The sequence below is a fragment of the Miscanthus floridulus genome, chromosome 16 (genome assembly GCF_019320115.1).
Source record: "Miscanthus floridulus cultivar M001 chromosome 16, ASM1932011v1, whole genome shotgun sequence".
Classification (NCBI taxonomy): Eukaryota; Viridiplantae; Streptophyta; class Magnoliopsida; order Poales; family Poaceae; genus Miscanthus; species Miscanthus floridulus.
Window position 1 is genome coordinate 92203760 of NC_089595.1, and position 21393 is coordinate 92225152.

Consider the following 21393-nt stretch of genomic DNA (forward strand, 5'->3'; position numbering starts at 1 on the left):
AACCTTTTTCACCGAGGCGCGAGATGAAGCGGCTCAGGGCCGCAAGGCGTCCCATGACCCTCTGTACTCTCTTGAGGTCTCTGATTGGTCCCATGCTGGTTATGGCCGAGACCTTCTCTGGGTTGGCTTCAATGCCACGTTTTGAGACTATGAACCCTAAGAGCATGCCTCGGGGGACCCCGAACACACACTTCTCGGGATTGAGCTTGATGCCCTTCTCTCTAAGGCATTTGAAGGTTATCCTCAAGTCGTCGACGAGATCCTCGGCTTTTCTGGTCTTGACCACGATGTTGTCTACGTAGGCCTCGATGGTCTGCCCAATGTTGTCACCAAAGACCTAGGTCATGCACTGCTGGTACGTGGCACCTGCATTTCTGAGGCCGAAAGGCATAGTCACGTAGCAGTACACGCCGAATGGTGTGATGAAAGAAGTCGCGAGCTGGTCTGACTCTTTCATCTTGATTTGATGGTAACTAGAATACACATCAAGGAAAGACAAGGTCTCACACCCTGCGGTGGAATCAACGATTTGATCGATTCGGGGTAACAGAAAGGGGACTTTTGGACAGGCTTTGTTCAAACTGGTGTAATCTACGCACATCCTCCATTTCCCATTTTTCTTCTTGACTAATATGGGGTTAGCCAACCACTCTAGGTGGGACACTTCTTTGATGAATCCAGCCACCAAGAGTTTCTATATCTCCTCACTGATGGCCCTACGCTTTTCCTCGTCGAAGCGGCGCAGGCGTTGCTTCGCCAGTCTAGATCCGGCCTAGATGTCCAGGGCGTGCTCGGCGACCTCCCTCGGTATGCCCGGCATGTCCGAGGGACTCCATGCGAATATGTCGGCGTTTGCACGAAGAAAGTCGATGAGCACGACTTCCTATTTGATGTCGAGGGTGGCGCTGATCCTCAGCGCTCGGTCGTCGGGGCAGGCAGGGTCGACCGGGACAAGTTTGATGGCTTCCGCGGCTCGAACGCCCCCACGCAATGCTTGGAGTCAGGCACCTCGCCACTGAGTTGGTCGAGGTGGGCGATGAGGGTCTCGGCCTCTGCAAGAGCCTCGGCGTACTCGTTGCACTCAACATCGCAGTCATATGCATGTTCGTACGTGGACTCAATCATGATGATACCGCTGGGGCCTGACATCTTGAGCTTGAGGTAGGTATAGTTGGGGACTACCATGAACTTGGCGTAGCACGGCCGCCCCAGGATGGCATGGTAGGCTCCCCCGAACCCGACTACCTCAAAGGTAAGGACTTCCTTGCGGTAGTTGGAGGGGGTGCCAAAGCAGATGGGAAGGTCTATGCGCCCGATGGGTCGCGTGCACTTCCCTGGCACGATGCCGTGGAAGGGGGCGATGTCGCCTTGGAGCCTCGACCGGTCGATCTCCAAGAGCTCTAGGGTATTGACGTAGAGGATGTTGAGGTCGCTGCCTCCATCCATCAACACCTTGGAGAGTCAGGTGTTGCCGATGATCGGGTCGACAACCAGTGGGTATTGCCTGGAATTCGGAACATGGTCAGTGTGGTCGTCTCGATCGAAGGTGATCGCCTCCCGAGACCAGTCAAGGTACTAGGGGGTGGCCACCTTGATTGAGAAGACCTCTCGGCGTTCCCTCTTGTGCTGCCGTGCCGTAAGGCACGCCGAGGGTCCACCGAAGATCATGAAGACGTTGCGTACCTCGGAGAACCCGTCGTCCTTGTCCTCATCCTGGTCGTTGGCGCCCTTCTGCTTGGCGTCATCGTCGGGGAGCCCGAGCCTGGTGTAGTAACGTCGCAGCATGGAGCATTCCTCGAGGGCGTGCTTGACCGGGCCTTGGTGGTAAGGATAGGGTTTCTTAAGCATGTCGTCGAAAGGCCTAGGGCCTCTAGGGCCTCGGGGATTCTTGCGCTCTATGGCCATGACTAGATCGGCCTCCAGGACCTCCTGCTTCCCTAGGCGCCCCTTTTTCTTTCTCTTGGGGAGGTGGGAGGCTGAGGCCTCGGGGGCCTCGTCCCTCCGCTTTCCCTTGGTGTCGCTATCGAGGAAGATGGCTCCGACAGCCTCCTTGCCCGAGGCGAAGTTGGTGGCGATGTCGAGGAGCACAGCAGCGGAGCGCGGTACGTTCCGACCTAACTCTCGAACCAAGTCTCGGCAGGTGGTGCCGGAGAGAAAAGCCTGGACGATCTCCAAGTCGCCGACGCTGGGCAACTCGGTGCACTGTTTTGAGAAGCACCGGATGAAGTCTCGAAGAGACTCGTCCGGCTTCTGGCGACATCTTTTAAGGTCCTAGGAGTTCCTAGGGCGCACGTATGTGCCTTGGAAGTTCCCGATGAAGATCCTAACCAAGTCACGCCAGTCGTGGATTTGTGAGGAGGGAAGGTGCTCGAGGCAGGCTCGCGCTGAGTCTGACAAGAGCAAGGGGAGGTTGCGGATGATGAGCAGGTCATCTTCCATGCCACCAAGCTGGCAGGCCAGGCGGTAATCGACAAGCCAGAGTTCAGGGTTGGTCTCGCCGCTATATTTCGTGAGATTGGTTGGTTGCCAAAATCGAGCCAGGAAAAGGGCAGTGCGGATGGCCCTGCTGAAGACCCGAGGGCCAGGCGGTTTAGGAGAAGGACTGCGGTCTTCCTCGCTGCCATAGCGGCCACCTTGGTGCGGGTGGTAACCCCGAGCGGGCCCTTCGTTGTCGTGGCATCGTCGCCTGCTGACCACCTCATGGTCTCCCTGCGCCTTGCGTCGATGGCCGAGGTGGTCCAGAAGCACGGGGACCCTATGGGCTATTGGTGCTCGAGTGGGCTCGGGACGAACCGAGGCTTCCCTATCCTGCCAAGGCGGGGCTGCGGGCAAGTTCAAGGCGCCCCCGTGCCATCGGGAGGCGGAACTTTTGGCCTGCTATACCGCGGCGGTCTCTAGGAGATCCCAGAGCTCGCCGCAGACCCGCCGCCCCTCTGTGGTAGAAGGCTCGGGCATTGCACGGACCAGCATTGTCGCAGACGCGATGTTCTGGCTAGCGCAATTGAAGACTGGGGGTTGCTCGCTCCCTTCGTCGTCGTGGATGCGGTGATGTACATCGCAGGCCCTTCGTCGGGCTCTTCCGCCTTCGCCGCGACCTCGCTACTCCTGTTCGAGAGAGTCTCGAAGCTGCTGTAGAAGAAGTCGGTCTTGTTCAACCTTGGCCTGGAGCTCATGGAGTTGTTCCAGGTCCGGGCGTTGAGGTCGCGTAGGAGCGAGGTTCTCGTTCCGCGCTGCCAGCAGGACAATGCACGGAGGTGTGGCGGCGCATGTACCCGGGTGAAGTGGGGAACGGCTACCTGCCCCCTCGTCCTCTTTGCCCGCCCTCGGCATCCCGAGCCCGATGTGAAAACACTCGTGAGTGGGGTCGTAGGTGCCCTCGTCATCGGAGTCGGAGTAGCCGAAGCAGTAGTCGCTTGTGGCCAAGAACTGGCGCATAGCCCCAGGGTCATGGAGTCCGGAGAAATCCACTCCGGCCCATGCCTTGTCCTCCTCCGAGGAGTCAGCGTGGGTGCTTAGGTCGAGAGCGAAGCGCTGGCGGCATCCCAAGGCATCCTCGTGAGCGGCAGTGTAAGCGTAGGCATAAGAGGCGGCGACATTTCTCAACCCAAAGGGATATGGGGATGGTGCCATCGCCAGACTCTGCTCCGCCGGGATTGGTTCCTCAGGGAGTGGTGGAGCGGAGCTTGATGACTGGGCATCACCGTGTGCCACCGGTGATTTTCCTTTGTCCAAGCTCAGGCTAGACAGGCCCCCAGCTAGGGACCTCGTGCCAACAGCTGGTCGTAGGATATCGGCGGGGAGCGGCGTGCCGCCTAGGATTCACGTAGCGTCGGGGTGGTCTTGCTCGCGTCGTGCCTGGCGAGCGCGGCGAGAGCGGCCGCCCAGGCGCCGCCTGCGCCTGGGCTGCCGGTGCGTGACTTCATCGTCGGTTGGTGGGGCTTGAGGAGTGAGGAGTACCATGTCGTACTCATGCCCTAGAGACATGAACTCTAGGCTCCCAAACCAAACCACCATGCCGAGACGCAATAGTCGTACGGGGTCTGCCATCCAGAACTTGCTAGGATGACGAAACTGACACGTAGAGGCCCCTACCTGGCGCGCCAACTGTCGGTATTTTGGACTGGGGGTCCTCAACCAACCAGTGAATTTGTTCTCCGTGTTCCCGATCCCGGATGGTGATGCAAAGAGACACAAGGTTTATACTGGTTCAGGCAATCGGTGCCCTACGTCCAATCTGAGAGATCGATCTTGTATTCCTTGCACCGAAGTGCTTGTAGTAGGGGGTTACAAGCTAGGTGAGAGAGGGAGCTAGTCCTAGGTCTCGGCGAGGAGCGGTTTGGGCTGCTTGAGACGTTGCTCTCAGGCGGCTAGGATGTGTGCGTGTGTGTGTTACAAGGTGTTCTTCTCTTCGAGTCCCCCCCTCTAAGTGGCCAAGTCCTCTCCTTTTATAGTTGAAGGGAGGACAAGGACAGTACATGTGCTGACTATACGGCGTCGTGCCAACAGAGGCAGTGTGTCCGAGCCCTGTGGCCTGTTCCTGTGGTGGCGTGGTCGTCGGAGTAGTCCGTCCTTGGAGCACTGGGGCGACGTGCTGGTCACGTCCGACCCTGTGTGTCGTGGGAGCCCTGGGACTGCCTCGGAGCGGGTGCGGCGGTGGACGTGCAAGCCGCTGTGGACGAACTGTGCGTGAGGCCGAGGCTTGGTTGGTGCCAAGACTGCACCACAGTGGGGGGTCTCGACGGGCACAAACCTCGAGATAGCCGAGCCCCTGGTGCACAGTGCCGAGGCCCCGAGTGGGCGGCTGATCTGGAGCGCTGGCTTGGAGGCGGTGATGACTCGGGCCAAGTTGTCCGTGCGATGTTGTTTTCGAGGCGAGGATCGCGGGACATAGTGTAGTGTGGGCGCTGATCGTGGGCGCAGCATCAGAACACAGTGGCCAGTAATCCCCGCCGTGCCCTGCCTCGGCCGGTATGGCGCTGATGCGACCTCAGGTCCCGTCGGCCATTCTGTGGCGTCGAGCCATCGTCCGGCTGAGATTGCGGGAGTGGTTGAAGTATTAATGAGACATGACGTGCTGTTGGGAAGACCGGCCGAGGCGGGGGCGACGGACTATGGATAAGCTGGCCTCGCGCGATACGGAGAATGAGGCCTCGCGCGAGACGGAGAGCGGCGCCTCGCGTGAGACAGAGATCGGACTCCTTGCCGAGGCCTTCCGTGAGAAGCCTCGCGCGATACGGAGAATGCACCCCCTGCCGAGGCCTTCCGTGGAGAGCCTCGCGCGAGGCGGAGATCGTGTTCCCTACCGAGGCCTTTCGTGGAGAGCCTCGCGCGAGGCGGAGATCGCGTCAGGACGCCGAGACCTCCTGCGCGAGGCTCGAGGCGAGGCTGTGGGCCTGGTGGGCTCGGACGTGGCGGGTGAGGGACCCACGGCTTACCTTCTAGCTTTGTTTTTTGATGGGACTGAAGCGACCCCTTTGATGTTCACTCGGGGTACCCCGTTCTAAGGTACCCGACACAAAGACTATGATACGGTGAAATTAAATACTCAGGCAAGTTCATAGAGATCCCAAAACAGCTCGTAGAATCTGACAATGTATTACTCATGGCCGTGCGATCTGCACCGTCAGATCAAGGGCCACAATAGGCTCAGATAAAAACCTCTGCATCTCCATAAATGTTAACTTCAGCCACTACGTACCACTGATGGTGGTCGTACTTGCAGCTATTTAGTGGCTGCAATGTTGCAGCTATTTACTCACTCCGTACGTTTAGAAATTAGAATAGTGCTATTGCGCTAAAGGATTTGATAATTGATACGTATACGACTAAATCTATATCTATACCTAGTGCTTAAAATGGTAAACTTCTTTCTTCAATGTTTTACTCTCTCTTGTGCGTTCATCACTTCTTTTTCACCTTTCGTCTCTTATTCTCACTTTATAAGTGGCAAACATATACTCAATGTGGGAGTTTAGAGTTGCAAAACGTAGACCCATGGCAAACATAACTCATGTTGTTGTATGGCCGTGTTTGGGCGTGCAACTGGCCTTCCATATTTTCTTGAACTAACAACAGGTACATATAATAGTCACATATTTAAGGTAAATCAACATTCTATCATTTTTTATATTGAATTTATCTTTTAATGCACTAGTTTTTATTACAGACCTTGCAATTTATTTGATTTATTTAAGGTTAGGCGAAGCTCAGTTAGAATCCAACAAAATATCTACTCCACCTGTCCTATATTATTACATGATGTTTTAGAATCTCTCACGGAGACCAACGCAGAAGGTAAAAGACCAAAATATCCCGCAAGGAGCAGAGATAGAAACATACTGGTAAAAGAGAAAGATGTATTGAAAAAAGAGAAATGTGTATTAGGAAGCGAGAAGGTCAAAGTATTTTGGGACAAATTTTGAATCCTAAAAAAAGTCGTCTATTTCGGGACGGAGGAGTAGCTTATTGGCTCTGTTGCTGCACATGCAACTTTTTCTCCTCTTACATGTTATTGTAGCAGCAGCTGCTGCAACTCAGCTAAACACCCCCATTATCCTATGTCTTTTTACTTTATTAAAACAAGTGTCATGAGATTCATGACAGCATACATACTTGAGTATTACATGTTGATAATACTTTCTATAAACTTAGTTAAATTTATGATAGTTGAACTCGGACGAAACCTAAAATTGTATATTTTCATGATGATAAAAAAGCTGTCTAGTCACTTAAATTCATTTTGTGTTTTCTGAAAGATAGCTAATATTCCAACCATCCTGAAATACAAAGTATCAAAGGTTCCAAATTTATCCTAAATTATAAGGTATTATAAATATCTTAATTTCATACGTAAACATATATGTCTGCTGCTTTTTAAACACATCCATACATACATCTATGCATGTTTTTTTAGACAAATGTAATTGGTAACTGAAATTAATAACATGCATGTCTTTTTTAAACTACTAGCTACTAAAAAAATTAAGAAAGTTGACAATCTAACTAACTAATTAGTGACACGCAAGTTCCTCGTACTTTTTATTTGGTCTTAAAAATTGATGGATACTACTTTGTATTTCAGGATACCTTGTATGTTTCGGGATCTTGACATGTTTTTCGGATGGGAGATACGATTCTGCCACGTATTGATGCCATCCAGTGATTTGATAAAAGTACCTGGCAGAATAGTGCTGGTAATAATACCCCCGAATGGATGGATGCAGGTAAGCGCTGCGGTTCAGTGGCACCACAGAGACAGAGGCAGCGTCAGTTACCAGCGCAAAGTGTGCCTCGCATTTACGAACCCGATGCCACGGAAGATCAAACAGTGCTCATTATGGAGGGGGAACACGAGAATCGGGGGCAAGATCACGCAGGTTCGTACCATGATCGGCGATGCAGGCTACATACAGAGCTTATTAACGGCCACATCCGGACCGGGACCAACTTCGCACTCTTGAACAATTTTCCAACAGCGGATTTTATTTCTGAATCAAACACAACAGACAAGTCAGAAGAGAACTCAGATGCCCTCCTCCAACATAGAGCCTGATGAACCCGTCGGCGTCAGTCTGGTTGTCCTCCCTGTACAGGCTGAACGGGCTCTTCCGGGACGCGACGCTCGCCGAGCCCCTGTACAGCTTCAGGGTCACCGAGCTGGTGGTCGTCGCGGCGATCGTCTCCAAGGACTGTCGGAGCGGGTCGAACCAGCGGCCCGCGTACACCAGCTCGGCGTACGTGAGGGCCACCATGTCCTTCCACTGTGTGGTCTCCCGGTCCAGCGTCAGGGCCTCCAGCTCGCGCACCGCCGCGGCCATGAGGGTGCCACCTGGGGTCTTGTAGACGCCGCGGGACTTCATGCCCACCAGGCGGTTCTGCACCATGTCGATGCGCCCAATGCCATGCTTCCAACCGATTTCGTTGAGCTCTGCGAGGAGGGATGCGGGGGAGAGGGATTGTCCGTTGATGGAAACAGGAACGCCTGCGACGATGCCAATCTCCAGATACCTGAACGGATTAAGCTCAATGTTAGTCGACTACAGGCGTGATACATACGTGAGACTGTTTATCAAGAAAGTTTCTCCAGGAAGATGAAAATTAGCAAAACCAGTTAATAGTGTAACAGGAATGTATATTTTCTTAGCAAGAATTTGTATTACGCCAACGTGTATGTTACAGTCTGACATGACATTTCAAATAAAGCTTACTTTCTTCATTAAAAAAACAGTCTAACATGACCACTTAAAAACTATACTGCCCTTATGTTACCTCCACTAACCCCTATCTTTCATAACCTCATGATAGCTAGTGCCTAGGTTCCTGAACTACTAAGGCAGGCAATATAGTAGAGACCCACCATATAACTTACTTGGATCTTACATAAAATGCTTAACTTTTTTTTTCATTTTCATACCATGACCTCAAAATGCTTTCTCAACATCTTACAGTCTCACATTGTTAAATATCCCAAGATTCATCATAGGAAAACATCCCTAATTATACTAGTCATATCAGATTCCAGGTAAACCCTACTTGGATGGGTTCTGGTCCCCAATTCCGAAGGACTACGTGCAATAATAATTATATCCATCCTCTGCAAGGGTCTCTATAGGCCCTATTTTAAATGAGCAGCCAAACGATTTGCTTCTAGACAACTCCAGAGGAAGAGTGCTTCCCCCACTCCCCGCGTGTGCACACCCCTCCTCGCCCATGGGCTGCTCTCAGCCAGAGGGCCTCCCTGACTCCCCCGTCCATGGGCCTCCTCTCACCTCCCCGCTCAAGCAATTCCTCTCTGAGATCCTCTCGCTGTGAGATCGGTTCACCCACGTGCTCCTCCAACGAGATCGGTTCACCCACGTGCTCCTCCAACAAGCTCACCTTCAAGCACCGGTCCAATCTACCAAACGCATAGCTTTTACCTGCAATGAACAGAGAACAATTCACTTCATCTCGCATCAAAGATAAATCATGTGGTTTAAGGCATCAACGAGGCAAAGATGCAGAACACTAATGGATAATATTGATATTAATATCACTACCGGAAACAGTAACTACAGGCACTCGGCAAAGATAAAAAAAACACTCGGCAAAAAGTACACAGCATCTACAGTGTCGGCAAACAGCTATTTGCCGAGTGTTTTTTATCGCGCACTCGGCAAATGGTTTGTCGAGTGTCAAATTTGACACTCAGCAAAAAAAAAAAAGTGGTTTGCCGAGTGTTTTTCCAAAATACACTCGGCAAAGGATTATTGTTTGCCGAGTGTTTTTTGGAATTACATTCGGCAAACCCATTTTTCAAAAAAAAATCTCAGCATACAATTCTTTTGTTTGCCGATTATTTTTGGGAATTACACTCGGCAAACCTATTTTCCAAAGAAAAAATAATAATTTTTTTCTCAGCATACCATTATTGTTTGCCGAGTGTTTTGGGAAATTACACTCGGCAAACCTATTTTTCAAAGAAAAAAAATATTTTTTTTCTCAGCATATCTGTGCACCTGCTTCACAACTCAAGAGAAAATTTAATCTTATCCAAACTTGAAAAGAAATATCTTACAAGCTGTCTAGAAAAATAGTTTTTCTGCAAGCTAGTCCAAAATCAATGGTAACAAGGCCACTGAAATGATATACATGTTGTATAGAGTTATAGGATGGGTAGCTAATTTTGCCAACATAATGAATGCTAATGATCCAGGGTATAATTGTAGTGAGCATATAATCACTAATCATAAAATTAGAAATACAAGCAGCAGGACAAAAATGGTATGAGTCACTAAAACATTACAAAAAAAGAAGAAGCAAATCTTATTACACTATGATATATACTCTACCGAATACAGGGTATACACCTATTGCTGTTGTAAGCTAGCATTGGCCCAATTAAAGTGACAACCATTGATTAAAGAATAAGTATGTGCTGACAAAGTCTCAATCAATGAAATTTCAAAACGTAAATTCCGAGGAAATAAATAAATTTACATAAGAATGTGGCATATGCAAGCTAAACATGTATTTGAGAAGTTCCAAAGCAAACTGAGAAGGCCATTACCAATCACCATGCTTTGGCTGTTTCATCATGAAAACTTCCAAGTAATTTGGCCTAGTATATAAAAAATGTGAATTGAGATTCAGTCTACTGAGTACGGTAAGATTCAAAAGGAGATAAAACATTGGAAAGAGATATTTACCTTTGTCACTATGCCAGATTTGGACATCACTGTCGGCATCATCACTGTCGGATTTGTGAGAACCGGCAGTGATGTACCTTCACTGCCGGTTATGAGCTTGAAAATGAGAAAATGATTGGGGCTGGGCTAAAACCGGCAGTGAAGCACCACATCACTGTCGGTTTGTAGCTTAAACCGGCAGTGTTTTTGCGGCCACTTATCACTGCCGGTTCAAGCCACAAACTGGCAGTAATTTGGCTCTATCACTGTCGGTTCTAGCCAAGAACCGACAGTGATAAGCCTACAGCACAAAAAGGCTACAGCCGTTCTCTTCTTTCTCATCTCTTTCATCCCGAGAACAGAGGCGCACGTTTGAGCCCTTCCCTCTATTGTTGCGGCTGCTCTTCACCATGAAGCTAGCGCTTGAATTTTGAAGAATGGCTTGATCTTTTTGCTTTAAGGTTAGTAACAAACATCTACTCCTTTGATTTTGTTGCTTAATTAGCTTCGTTTTGATAGCTACATTGCTTGATTCTCATTCTAGTTCTTTCTCCATTCTAGAGAGCACTTTTCCAATCGAATATTTGTGCAAGGCTCAAATTGTGGTGAATCTATCATCCAAATGGTTGGTGTCTATAAACACATTTAAATTCCTAGCTAATTATTCCACGGTGGTCAAGATCATCATTGTTAGTATGTGATGTTATAATTAGTTCTTAGAAGTAGAGTAAAATAGTTGTTCTTCAATATTATGCAATAATTGTTTTTTACTACTATTTTTAATTTACAGGACTGGGGCTACCAATTTCAATTTTCCAATAATTAGTGTACAATAATGTTTTTTCAAAAATGGTACTTTTGAGCTACAATTGTTGTTCATGAAGCTCGATTTCTTATTAATTCTTTGTAATTACTGTCTCAGTATTTTTTTTGTGCAGAGATAGATCGAGAGTGGATGCATCTGTCCCGAACAGACAAGCGGTACATGCATGGTGTCAGCCAGTTTATCACCGATGCCAAAGCCCATGCTGGGAATAGGAACACTGTCTTCTGCCCATGCAAAGATTGCAAAAATCAAAGGAACTTTCGTCAAATTGAGTCTATACGATCGCACTTGATTACCAGGGGGTTCATGCCAAACTATACAATATGGACTATGCATGGCGAGGTTGGTGTGAATGTTCTGTAGGAAAATGATGATGATGTGGACATGCCTGACGTAGCCATCCACGATGCTAACGAGGAACCCGGTGTCAACATGAAACCTATGGCCACAGTTAATAATGTGTTTAGGAACACGTTAGCTGACGACACCGAGGATAACGATGACATTTCTCAGCTGCTACGTAATGTAGAGACCGGATGTCTTAGTGAAAGACAACTGAGAAAGCTAGAGAAAATGAGACAAGATGGCAAAACACCATTGTATAGGGATTGTCCAATGAGCAAACTGGAAGTCGACATCATGCTGTTAGAGTTCAAATCAACAAACGGATTGAGCGATAAAGGCTTCGATCAGTTGTTAGGTATAATAAGGAAAATACTCCCATAAAAAAATGAGTTGCCAGAAAAGACATACTTGGCCAAGCAAATGATCTACCCCATCAGCCTCGTGGTTGAAAAAATCCACGTGTGTTCCAATGATTGCATATTGTACCGTGAAGAAAAATACAAAGACTTGGACAAGTACCCCAAGTGTGAAGCTCCATGGTACAAGGAAGGGCCGTCAGATGAGGGTACCCAGACCAGAGAAGGTCCCATAAAGGTCATTTGGTATTTCCCTATAGCTCCCCGGGTGTATAGGCTATTTGCATGTGCAAAGTCAGCCAAGCTGTTGCGCTGGCATGACGAAGAGCATAAGAAAGATACAATAATGAGGCACCCCGCCGATGGGCATGACTGGAAGACTGTCAATACTATATTCTATAAGAACATCGATGGAGAGGTAAGGCACCTTTGGTTTACTTTGAGCACAGATGGGATGAATCCTTTCGACCAGGTTAGAAGCAATCATAGCACCTGACTAATGACGCTCTATATATACAACCTTCCACCTTGGGTCTATATGAAGCAGTCGTACATCCAGATACCACTACTGATCCAAGGGCCAAGACAACCTAGGAATGACATCGATGTGTTTCTAGAACCAGTGATCGATGAACTACTGGAGATGTTTGAAAAGGGTGTGCCGGATGTTTGGGATGAGTACAAAAAGGAATATGTCACAATCAAGGGAGTACTTATCGCTATAATCACCAACCTGCTAGGTCGAGGTTCATTGTCTAGAGAGAAGACAAAAGGCTATACTAGATGTGTCGAGTGCTTGGACGACACCGATGCAGTAAATCTACCAAATAACTCAAAGATAGTTTATATGGGACACCATAGGTTCCTACCTAAGGATCACCCTTACCGTAGGATCAGAAAAGATTTCAACGGTACTATCGAGAAACACTTAGCTCTAAAATATCGAGACAGGCCGGTGATACTTCGAGAACTCAACAAACTAGAGGTTGTCCTTGGGAAGGGGGACAATGCAGTAGCAGCCCCTGATGGGAGCGTTTGGATGAAAAATTGGTTTTCTAGAAACTACCTTACCGACCATTTCTAAGTGTACGCCACTGTCTTGATCCCATGCACATCACTAAAAACGTGTGCGCTAACACTCTTAACACCTTGATGGACACCGGGGGGACATCGAAGGATTCACTAGCCACACGTCTAGACATGCAACACTTGGGAATCAGGAAGGAGCTGCATCCCGTGGAACTAGAGAATGACCAGTTTGAACTCCCTGTTGCATCATGGACATTGAAGAAGGAAGAAAAGCATGTGCTTATTTATTTTTTCAATGAACTTAAAGTCCCGATGGGCTACCGTGCGAACCCGAAGAGGCTAGTGAACATGAGAGAACTCAAGTTCAAATATGGCCCATGACTGTCATGTCATTATGACTCAATTGCTTGCTGTTGCCCTGCGTGGTATCCTCCCCCCAAAGGTCTGCGCCCTAATCATAAAGTTTTGTTTATTCTTCAACGTGATCTCAAAAAAGGTCATTGATGTGTCCACGCTAGAGCAGCTACAATGGGACATAGCCAAAACTCTTATTAGGCTTGAGATGCATTTTCTGCCAATTTACTTTGATATCTCATTGCATCTGCTCATTCATCTTGTTGACCAAAATAGAGCCCTTGGCCCAATGTACCTGCATCAGATGTTTCCTTTCAAAAGATTGATGAAAGTTTTTAGGAGGTATGTTAGGAATAGATTTAGGCTAGAAGGAGGCATGGTTGAAGGATGGTCAACGGAGGAGACCATTGAGTTCTACACATATTATCTGGACATCAAAAGGGTCAGAGTTCTAGAATCTCATCACGAGGGAAGACTACGTGGCAAAGGAATGATTGGGGAGAAATCTGTTACAGTAGACGACCCTGTTTCTTTCAGACAGGCACAGTTCACTGTTCTCCAACAAGTCGAGGGTGTGATGACATACATTGATGAGCACAGGCAATCACTGCAAACTCTGTATTCGAGCAGGTCATAGGCTTGTCTAGATAAAAAACATAAGGAGGAATTTATCAACTGGTTGTGATGTCGCTTGCTTGGAATAAAGTTAGGTAATCAACTGGATGCCTTAGCCAAGGGACCTTCGAGTACATATCTTAAGTACCAAGGGTATGAGATCAATGGATTCATATTTTACACAAAAAAGCAAGATGGAAAGAGCACATACCAAAATTGTGATGTTCGTTTTGATGCTTACGATGAAAACAGCAACGTGCAGGCGACATACTATGGTTTCATAGAGGAGATATGGGAGCTAGCCTACGGTCCGTTGAAGACAGCTCTTTTTCGTTGCCAGTGGGTCCGGCTTGAGAAAATCAACACTGACAGCGAAGGGTTCACTACCATTGATCTCACTAAGACTGCATATAGAGACAACCCCTTTGTTCTTGCAAGAGATGTTATGCAAGTCTTCTATGCAAGGGACAACAAGACAAAAGGAAGGCTAAAAGTAGTCCTAAAAGGGAAAAGGAAGATTGTCGGTGTCGATGGAGTGACAGACGAAGAGGACTACAGGGGCTATCAGGAAATGCCTCCATTCGGGGCGAACGTACCCCTACCTATCCTTCAAGAGGGTGACGAACCTGTTTACGTATGGCTTGATCACAATGAGGCCCTCATTGTTGATGCATGTAAAGATAGTTAGATTATTGTTAACTATGTAATCATTATGCACATAACCGTGAAGGATGTTTGATCCTGATGAAACTCTCATCTCCTCTCTCCTCCTCGTTAATACTCCGCCGACTCAGCAAATATGCCGATGTATCATAGCAATTAATGAGAATAAAAGTTATTTAAAACTACCATTGAGATTGACCTTATTACTATTCAAACACTCGATTAGACATCGGACGTAACATTTCTAAACTTTACTCTCTGAATTTAAACACTAGCTAAATATAAATATAAATATATATGTCTAGATTTCTGATAGAAGGACATTGGGGTGACCATTCTCTTCCGAGCTACTACTAGTAGTGAGGGATCCACAACTCCTCGGCGCCACTGGTCCCCAACCAGTTTGTAGTCCCTGGTCGCAATACTCGAAGGAGCCTAGCCCATAGTAGGCATTGAGCAAAGGTGTAGTAGCTCCAACCTTCATTGATCATTGATGTATGTGCTCCTAGAGATGTGAATGGGAATGCCTGTGGCTTGTGTGTTGACTGTTGAGTGATCCATTTACTTGATGCGTGTACTATTCTAGTCTCCAGATCAGGCCAAGATGAAGAGGAACGCTAAGAAGGCCACAGAGAAAGAAGGTGCATAGAGAAAATTCATTTAATAATTTATAAAATTGAAACAAAAATTTTGGGCTGCCTAGGACTCAAACATGGGTCTCGGGGGCTAAGTTGAGGTGTCTTAACCGTTGAGCCAGTAGGAGGAGTTCGAAAGAAAATGAAAAGTTATCATACTTAACACCTAACTGCTACATTTTCAAAAAAAACTGCTACACAACATCACTGTCGGTTTGGGGAATGAACCGGCAGTGATGGACCCTCATCACTGTTGGTTTATAATGAGAACCGACAGTGATGAGCTATTTCCCGAATTAATTAAATAATTTATAAAATTGAACAAAAAAATTTGGGCAGCTTGGGACTTGAATGCGGGTCTCGGGGGCTAGGTTGAGGGGCCTTAACCATTGACCCAGTCGAAGGAGTTCAAAAGAAAATGAAAAATTGTCCTACTTAACACCTAACTGCTATATTTAAAAAAAACTGCTACATCAAATCACTGCCGGTTTGGGTTTTAAAACCGACAGTGATAGCTTCTATCAGTGTTGGTTACTCAAACCGACACAGAAGGCTCCATTCACTATTGTTTTTTAAACTAAAACCAACAGTGATGTGTAGATGCTCCTCACATGCCAACAGTGCTCCCACTGGCCACAACAGTTGGAACACTACTCCCACCTACCCCAACAACTTTAGTTCAGAAATAAAAATGTATCACGACTGTGAGCCCCTACAAAATGGCCCTCAGCCATGAGCTAGCCTCTCCATGCATGTTGGTTTCAGCCAGGCCTTATCAACCATAATACAATATTTTTCTCTCATAACAAACCACAGATATCGTTATGCGTCGTAGTCCACCAAAATGGTGCACACAAGAGGTACTAGAAGAATGCTACTAAAGATAGAGCAACGCCGAAGATTGGAGATGCCACGAGGTTCATAGATCCATCTGCTGCGGTGCGCATCTGGAAAAGGCCATGTACAGACAAGGCGGATTCATCGATGCCACTTTGTCATCTCCAACTGATATAGCTCGTAGACCACCTCGGTGCTGCTGTTTGACCCTAGTTGTGGTGCTAGAAGAATGCTACTGAGGTGGTTATATTATAATGTGTTGATACACATTGATTGTAACATTGACCTATATGCAAATAGGTCTTTTTTATTCTATATAGAATTTTAGTGTAAGGTCTTTGTTATCGTATATGTAATTTATTTTTAATATTTTTATTATTTTTTGATGTATTTAATTACTATCTAAATAAATATATCGTTGTTGTTAAAACTTTCCCACTATACTATCTAAATAAATATATCCTTTACATATATGCACCTTCACTGTCGGTTCTACTTACAAATCGACAATGATATTAACTTTCACTGTCGGTTCTACTTAAAATCCAGCAGTGATGTCCATGCCCCCTATATAAAATAAACCGCCGGCTACATACATCGATCCCACCCACCCACTAACTCTCACAGTCTCATTTCTCATATTTCACTCTCACTTCTCAAGAAATCCACTCTCTCTCTATGTGATTTGGTCATGGCTCCTGCATTTTTCAATGGCATTGATATGTTGTCTTCTCTAATATTCTATCTATATTCATTTGATCTATATTTATATTCATGTTTCTTTGCATTCTATATTTATATATATATTCTTATTCCTTGCATTCGATCTATATTTAATTATGTTGCCATATTTTATTTGGAAGAATTTTTTGTACATATATTTTATGTTCATATTTTTTAGCATTTTATCGATCAGGTGGTATGAACAAGGGACCTCCCCCACCACAAGAACCAGGTTTCCACCCTAGCGATGAGCCATTCGCTCCTAATGTGACCATTCCACAGTTCCCTGATCCAGCTATTGTATGAAATATTTTCCAACATCTTTTGTTTTTTGATGCTAACAAATAAGTGTAATTAGTTTAATATCATTGTTGCATACATATATGTCGCAGACTATATCCCCAATAGATTGGCTGTGAACAATACTTAGCTGGTTCTTTATCTCGGACATCGTCGAGAACATGGCATCTAATGCAAGTGGTCGGCTATGGGCGTGTGAACTCAGTTTTTTCATCCCTTTAAGGGGTGCAAATCATTGGAACCATATCCACGAGACAGGAAGACACAGCCCAGACATGATAAGCGCCTAATTCAGAGCCGTGCATATCTGTTTAGAGACACTTCGATGTGTTTGCTATGATGTATCTGATTTCTCGCACTTCAAGGCACTTGCTTTGAATGCTGGTGAAATGGTTTGCGAGCTACAACCATGCGAATATGGTAAAATGGTCACTTATACCTGAGTCATGATTATTTGTTGTTTATTATTGTGATAACATTCTCTATTTTTTTCTTTTTCTTCGCATGCAGATTGCGCTCTAGGGCCTTACCTATGCTGCATGTGGCTTATGGGCCGTTCTAGACCAAGCTACGGAGCAACTTGGGTACGATTGGGACTTCTACAATGGTAATCTCGGCCAGCTCACTATAGAAGGATGCCAGTACTGCATAAGGATTACTAACAGAGGTAGTGGTCGATCAGTAGGTTACATCTATGGCCAACCATTCTTTCGGAATTGTGAGGCATGAGAGAGTGCACTCATACGGGCATTGGACTTCATCGATACAAGTGGATACATAATCCGTGACATCAATTACGATATATGGCTACAGAGGCATGTTAGTGTGCGTGGCCTGATCAAACCCGGTAGTGATTCTGATAGTAATTAATGTTTATTAGGTTGTTTTCAAGGTCGTAGTTTAATTGGGTTCTAATTTTAATTGATACGGCTTTGTGTGTTTAATTATTGTCATGCATGTAATTCGTGTAACATTTGTTGGGCAACTAGAAATATACATTCCGGTGTTGTATTCATCTCAAACTTTTTCTTAGGCGAGCATGTGTCACGTGTGACGGAAACACCAAGTTTGGGATTTTTTGGAGATGGTTTGCTACTTTCTTAGGTTTAATTAAATTTCCGCGCGGCAACACCGTTTAATTATAGGTTGAACTGAGTCTACCCACGAAAAGATTTGGAATAGTGCCAAACTTTTACACAGGCTCTAATGTACCCTAGGGATAAGAATTTTATGAAGGTGGATGACAAAATCTATTAGGTCCAAGATGAAATTCACCCTCTTTTGTCTCATTCGGCACAAAGAAAAATATAATAACTAAAAAAAATGATAAAAAATCTTAGATCCTGTGTGGGGTCTTAATTTGGGTGTAGATGCTTGCCAAAAAAAATTTTAAGCTATTTTGACATAGGTGGAGTATACATGCTTCACAGTGGTACATGTGCCTTTTCATCGAACCATGACTATACACATAAGTTATCAAGGTTTCTGTGGTTCATAGGCATTACGCTGTCGTATTCGTCTTAAACTTTTTCTTAGGCTTGCATGAGCCATGTGTGAAGGAAACACCAAGTTTGGGATTTTCAGAGATGGTTTGCTACTTTCTGAGGTTTAATTGAATTTCCGCACAGCAACACCATTTAATTATAGGTTGAACTGAGTCTACCCACGAAAAGATTCGGAAGGGTGCCAAACTTTTACACATGCTTTAATGTGCCCTAGGGATAAGAATTTTGTGGAGGTGGCTGACAAAATCTATTGGGTCCAAGATGAAATTCACCCTCTTTTGTCTCATTCGGCGTAGAGAAAAATATAATAAATACAAAAATGATCAGAAAAACCTCAGATCCTTTGTGGGGTCTTAATTTGGGTGTACATGCTTGCCAAAAAAATTTCAAGCCATTTCGACATAGGCGGAGTATACATGATTCACAGAGGTACATGTGCCTTTTCATCGAACCATGACTATACACATAGGTTATCAATGTTTCTGTGGTTCATAGACATTTTGGTGTCGTATTTATCTCAAACTTTTTCTTATGTTTGCATGTGCCATGTGTGAAGGAAACACCATATTTGGGATTTTTCGGAGATGGTTTGCTACTTTCTGAGGTTTAATTGAATTTCCGCGTGACCACACCATTTAATTATACATTGAACTGAGTCTACTCACAAAAAGATCTAAAATGGCGTCAAACTTTTACACAAGCTCTAATGTGTCCTAGGGATAAGAATTTTGGGAGGTGGATGACAAAATCTATTGGGTACAAGATGAAATTCACCCTCTTTTGTCTCATTCAGAATAGAGAAAAATATAATAAATAAATAAATAAATAATCAGAAAAACCGTAGATCCTGTGTGGGATCTTAATTTGGGTGTAAAAGCTTGCCAAAAAATTTCAAGCCATTTTGACATAGGAATACATATGCTTCTATTTATTCAGTATATAAAAAACACACTACAATGCTACATTTTTCAAAAAAAATACTACACAACATCACTATCGGTTTGGGGAATGAACCGGCGGTGATGTACCCTCATCACTATCGGTTTATAATGTGAACCGATGGTGATGAGCTATTTCCCAAATTAAATAAATAATTTATAAAATTAAACAAAAAAATATGGGCCGCCTGGGACTCGAACACGAGTCTCGGGGGCTAGGTTGAGGGGTGTTAACCGTTAAGCCAGTCAGAGGAGTTCAAAAAAAAAATAAAAAGTTATCCTACTTAACACCTAACTGCTACATTTTAAAAAAAACTTCTACACCACATCACTGTCGGTTTGGGGAATGACCGGTAGTGATGTACCCTCATCACTGTCGATTTATAATGAGAACCGGTAGTGATGAGCTATTTTTCCGAAGTAATTAAATATTTTTTTAAAAAAATTGGGCCGCCTGGGACTCGAACACGAGTCTCAGGGGCTTGGTTGAAGGGTCTTAACCATTGAGATAGTCAGATGAGTTCAAAAGAAAATAAAAAGTTATCCTGCTTAACACCTAACTTCTAAACCACATCACTGCCGGTTTGGGGAATGAGGCGGCAGTGATGTACACCCATCACCGTCGTTTTGGGAAGTGACCCGACAGTGATGTACCCCCATCACTGTCGGTTTCAACTTACAACCGATAGTGATGAGATACTGGTATAAAAGAGGCGCGGGTTGAAATTATGTAAATTCATTTCAACCCCGCGCCAACCCCTCCCCCCGCGCCGCCGGAGCACCACCCCGCGCCAGAGCACTGCCCCACGCCGTCCACCGCCCCATGCCGTCCATCGCCCCAAGCCAGAGCACCACGCCGTCCATGCCCTCGTTCATCATCCACGACTCCGGTCGTGCCCCTCCTCCTCGATGAGTGCGTTCAGGAGCACTCCCACCATCAAGGTCTTTAGGAGCGCGCGGACAGTGGCTTTCCCTCCCCCACGGTGAGTGCGTGGCTCATTGCCCGCTGTGTGTTTGATGAAATGCCCCACGGTGTTAGCACCTCATAGTAGCGCTTCTCCCTCCTAGTTCCTACCTTCCACCACCTATGGCTAGTAACATTGCTGATTTTTTGTATCACCCACATCACACGTATAATCATGGTCATCTCAACTCCATCTTCCATGAGTATTAGTGGTCTCCTTAGACCACGTAGGCTTAGATGCCAGGTAAAGGAAAAAAGCAGGGACCTCGGTGGCTTCGTGGATTGCTAGATAGAGTAGCTTGCAGAAGAAGTCAGCGCCTCACCAGACAAATCGTAGAAACACATATGGAGCTATACATTGTGGCTTAGCATGCATTTTCTCGAGAGCACGGGATGAGTAAAGTGACCGAGTCACAAGATGGCATAACATGGAGTGGTTGGGACAAGAAGAAAGTGACAAATATACACTGTGTTAGGAAAAATTAGTTCTAATACATCCACTCCTATGTGTATTATAGTTTTTTAAGACAGTTGATAGTGTATGCCCACATTGATGATGTTGTTAGGGTATGTTTGTTTGTTCAGGCAAGAATCCTAGGTATCCAATTTTAAATGTCTAGGACTAGATTAAGCTGTCTGGCCAGGGCTCGGACGTCGACAAAACTCATCATGACTGTCATGCCTTAGTACACCGACCAAACATTTGAGTCATCCCTCAATGTTTGCACCATTAGTTCAGGGAACGAAAAATAAAGAACTATCTTGTGACTTTGGAGAGCATTTGCTAGTTTTTTATGAGCTTTCTAGCATCCTTACTAAGTCTTTTCTAGCAGATTTTAGATGATTACTGATGATGATGTGTTGTGTGATCTTGATACAATCACAGTGTGTGGATTACCAATGCATCAATGAGAGGTTTTTAGATAGTAATGGCAATGTAAAACATGGCATAATATGTGACACCTGAATAAGTGGATTTTATTAAGATATGACTATATAAGTCAATTTCAGCTTCCTCCAAAATTCATAAACCAATCGGTATAATATGACTATTGGTAGCAACAAAGAATTTGGTTATTCATCTTGCACATGAGCAATACTGACAATATATTGCCGAACAATGTTCTTACTCTCAAG

General features: G+C 45.6%; 1 protein-coding gene across 1 annotated transcript; it reads right to left on the reverse strand.

Moving 5' to 3' along the window:
• Positions 1 to 1575: 1575 nt before the first annotated feature.
• On the reverse strand, positions 1576 to 20156 carry LOC136511020 (argininosuccinate synthase, chloroplastic-like). Its single transcript, XM_066505268.1, has 3 exons — positions 20050 to 20156; positions 7558 to 8007; positions 1576 to 1762 (listed from the first exon to the last, which is right to left on the reverse strand). The coding sequence occupies exons 1-3, from the start codon at positions 20154 to 20156 to the stop codon at positions 1576 to 1578; spliced, it is 744 nt and encodes a 247-aa protein (XP_066361365.1).
• Positions 20157 to 21393: the final 1237 nt, after the last annotated feature.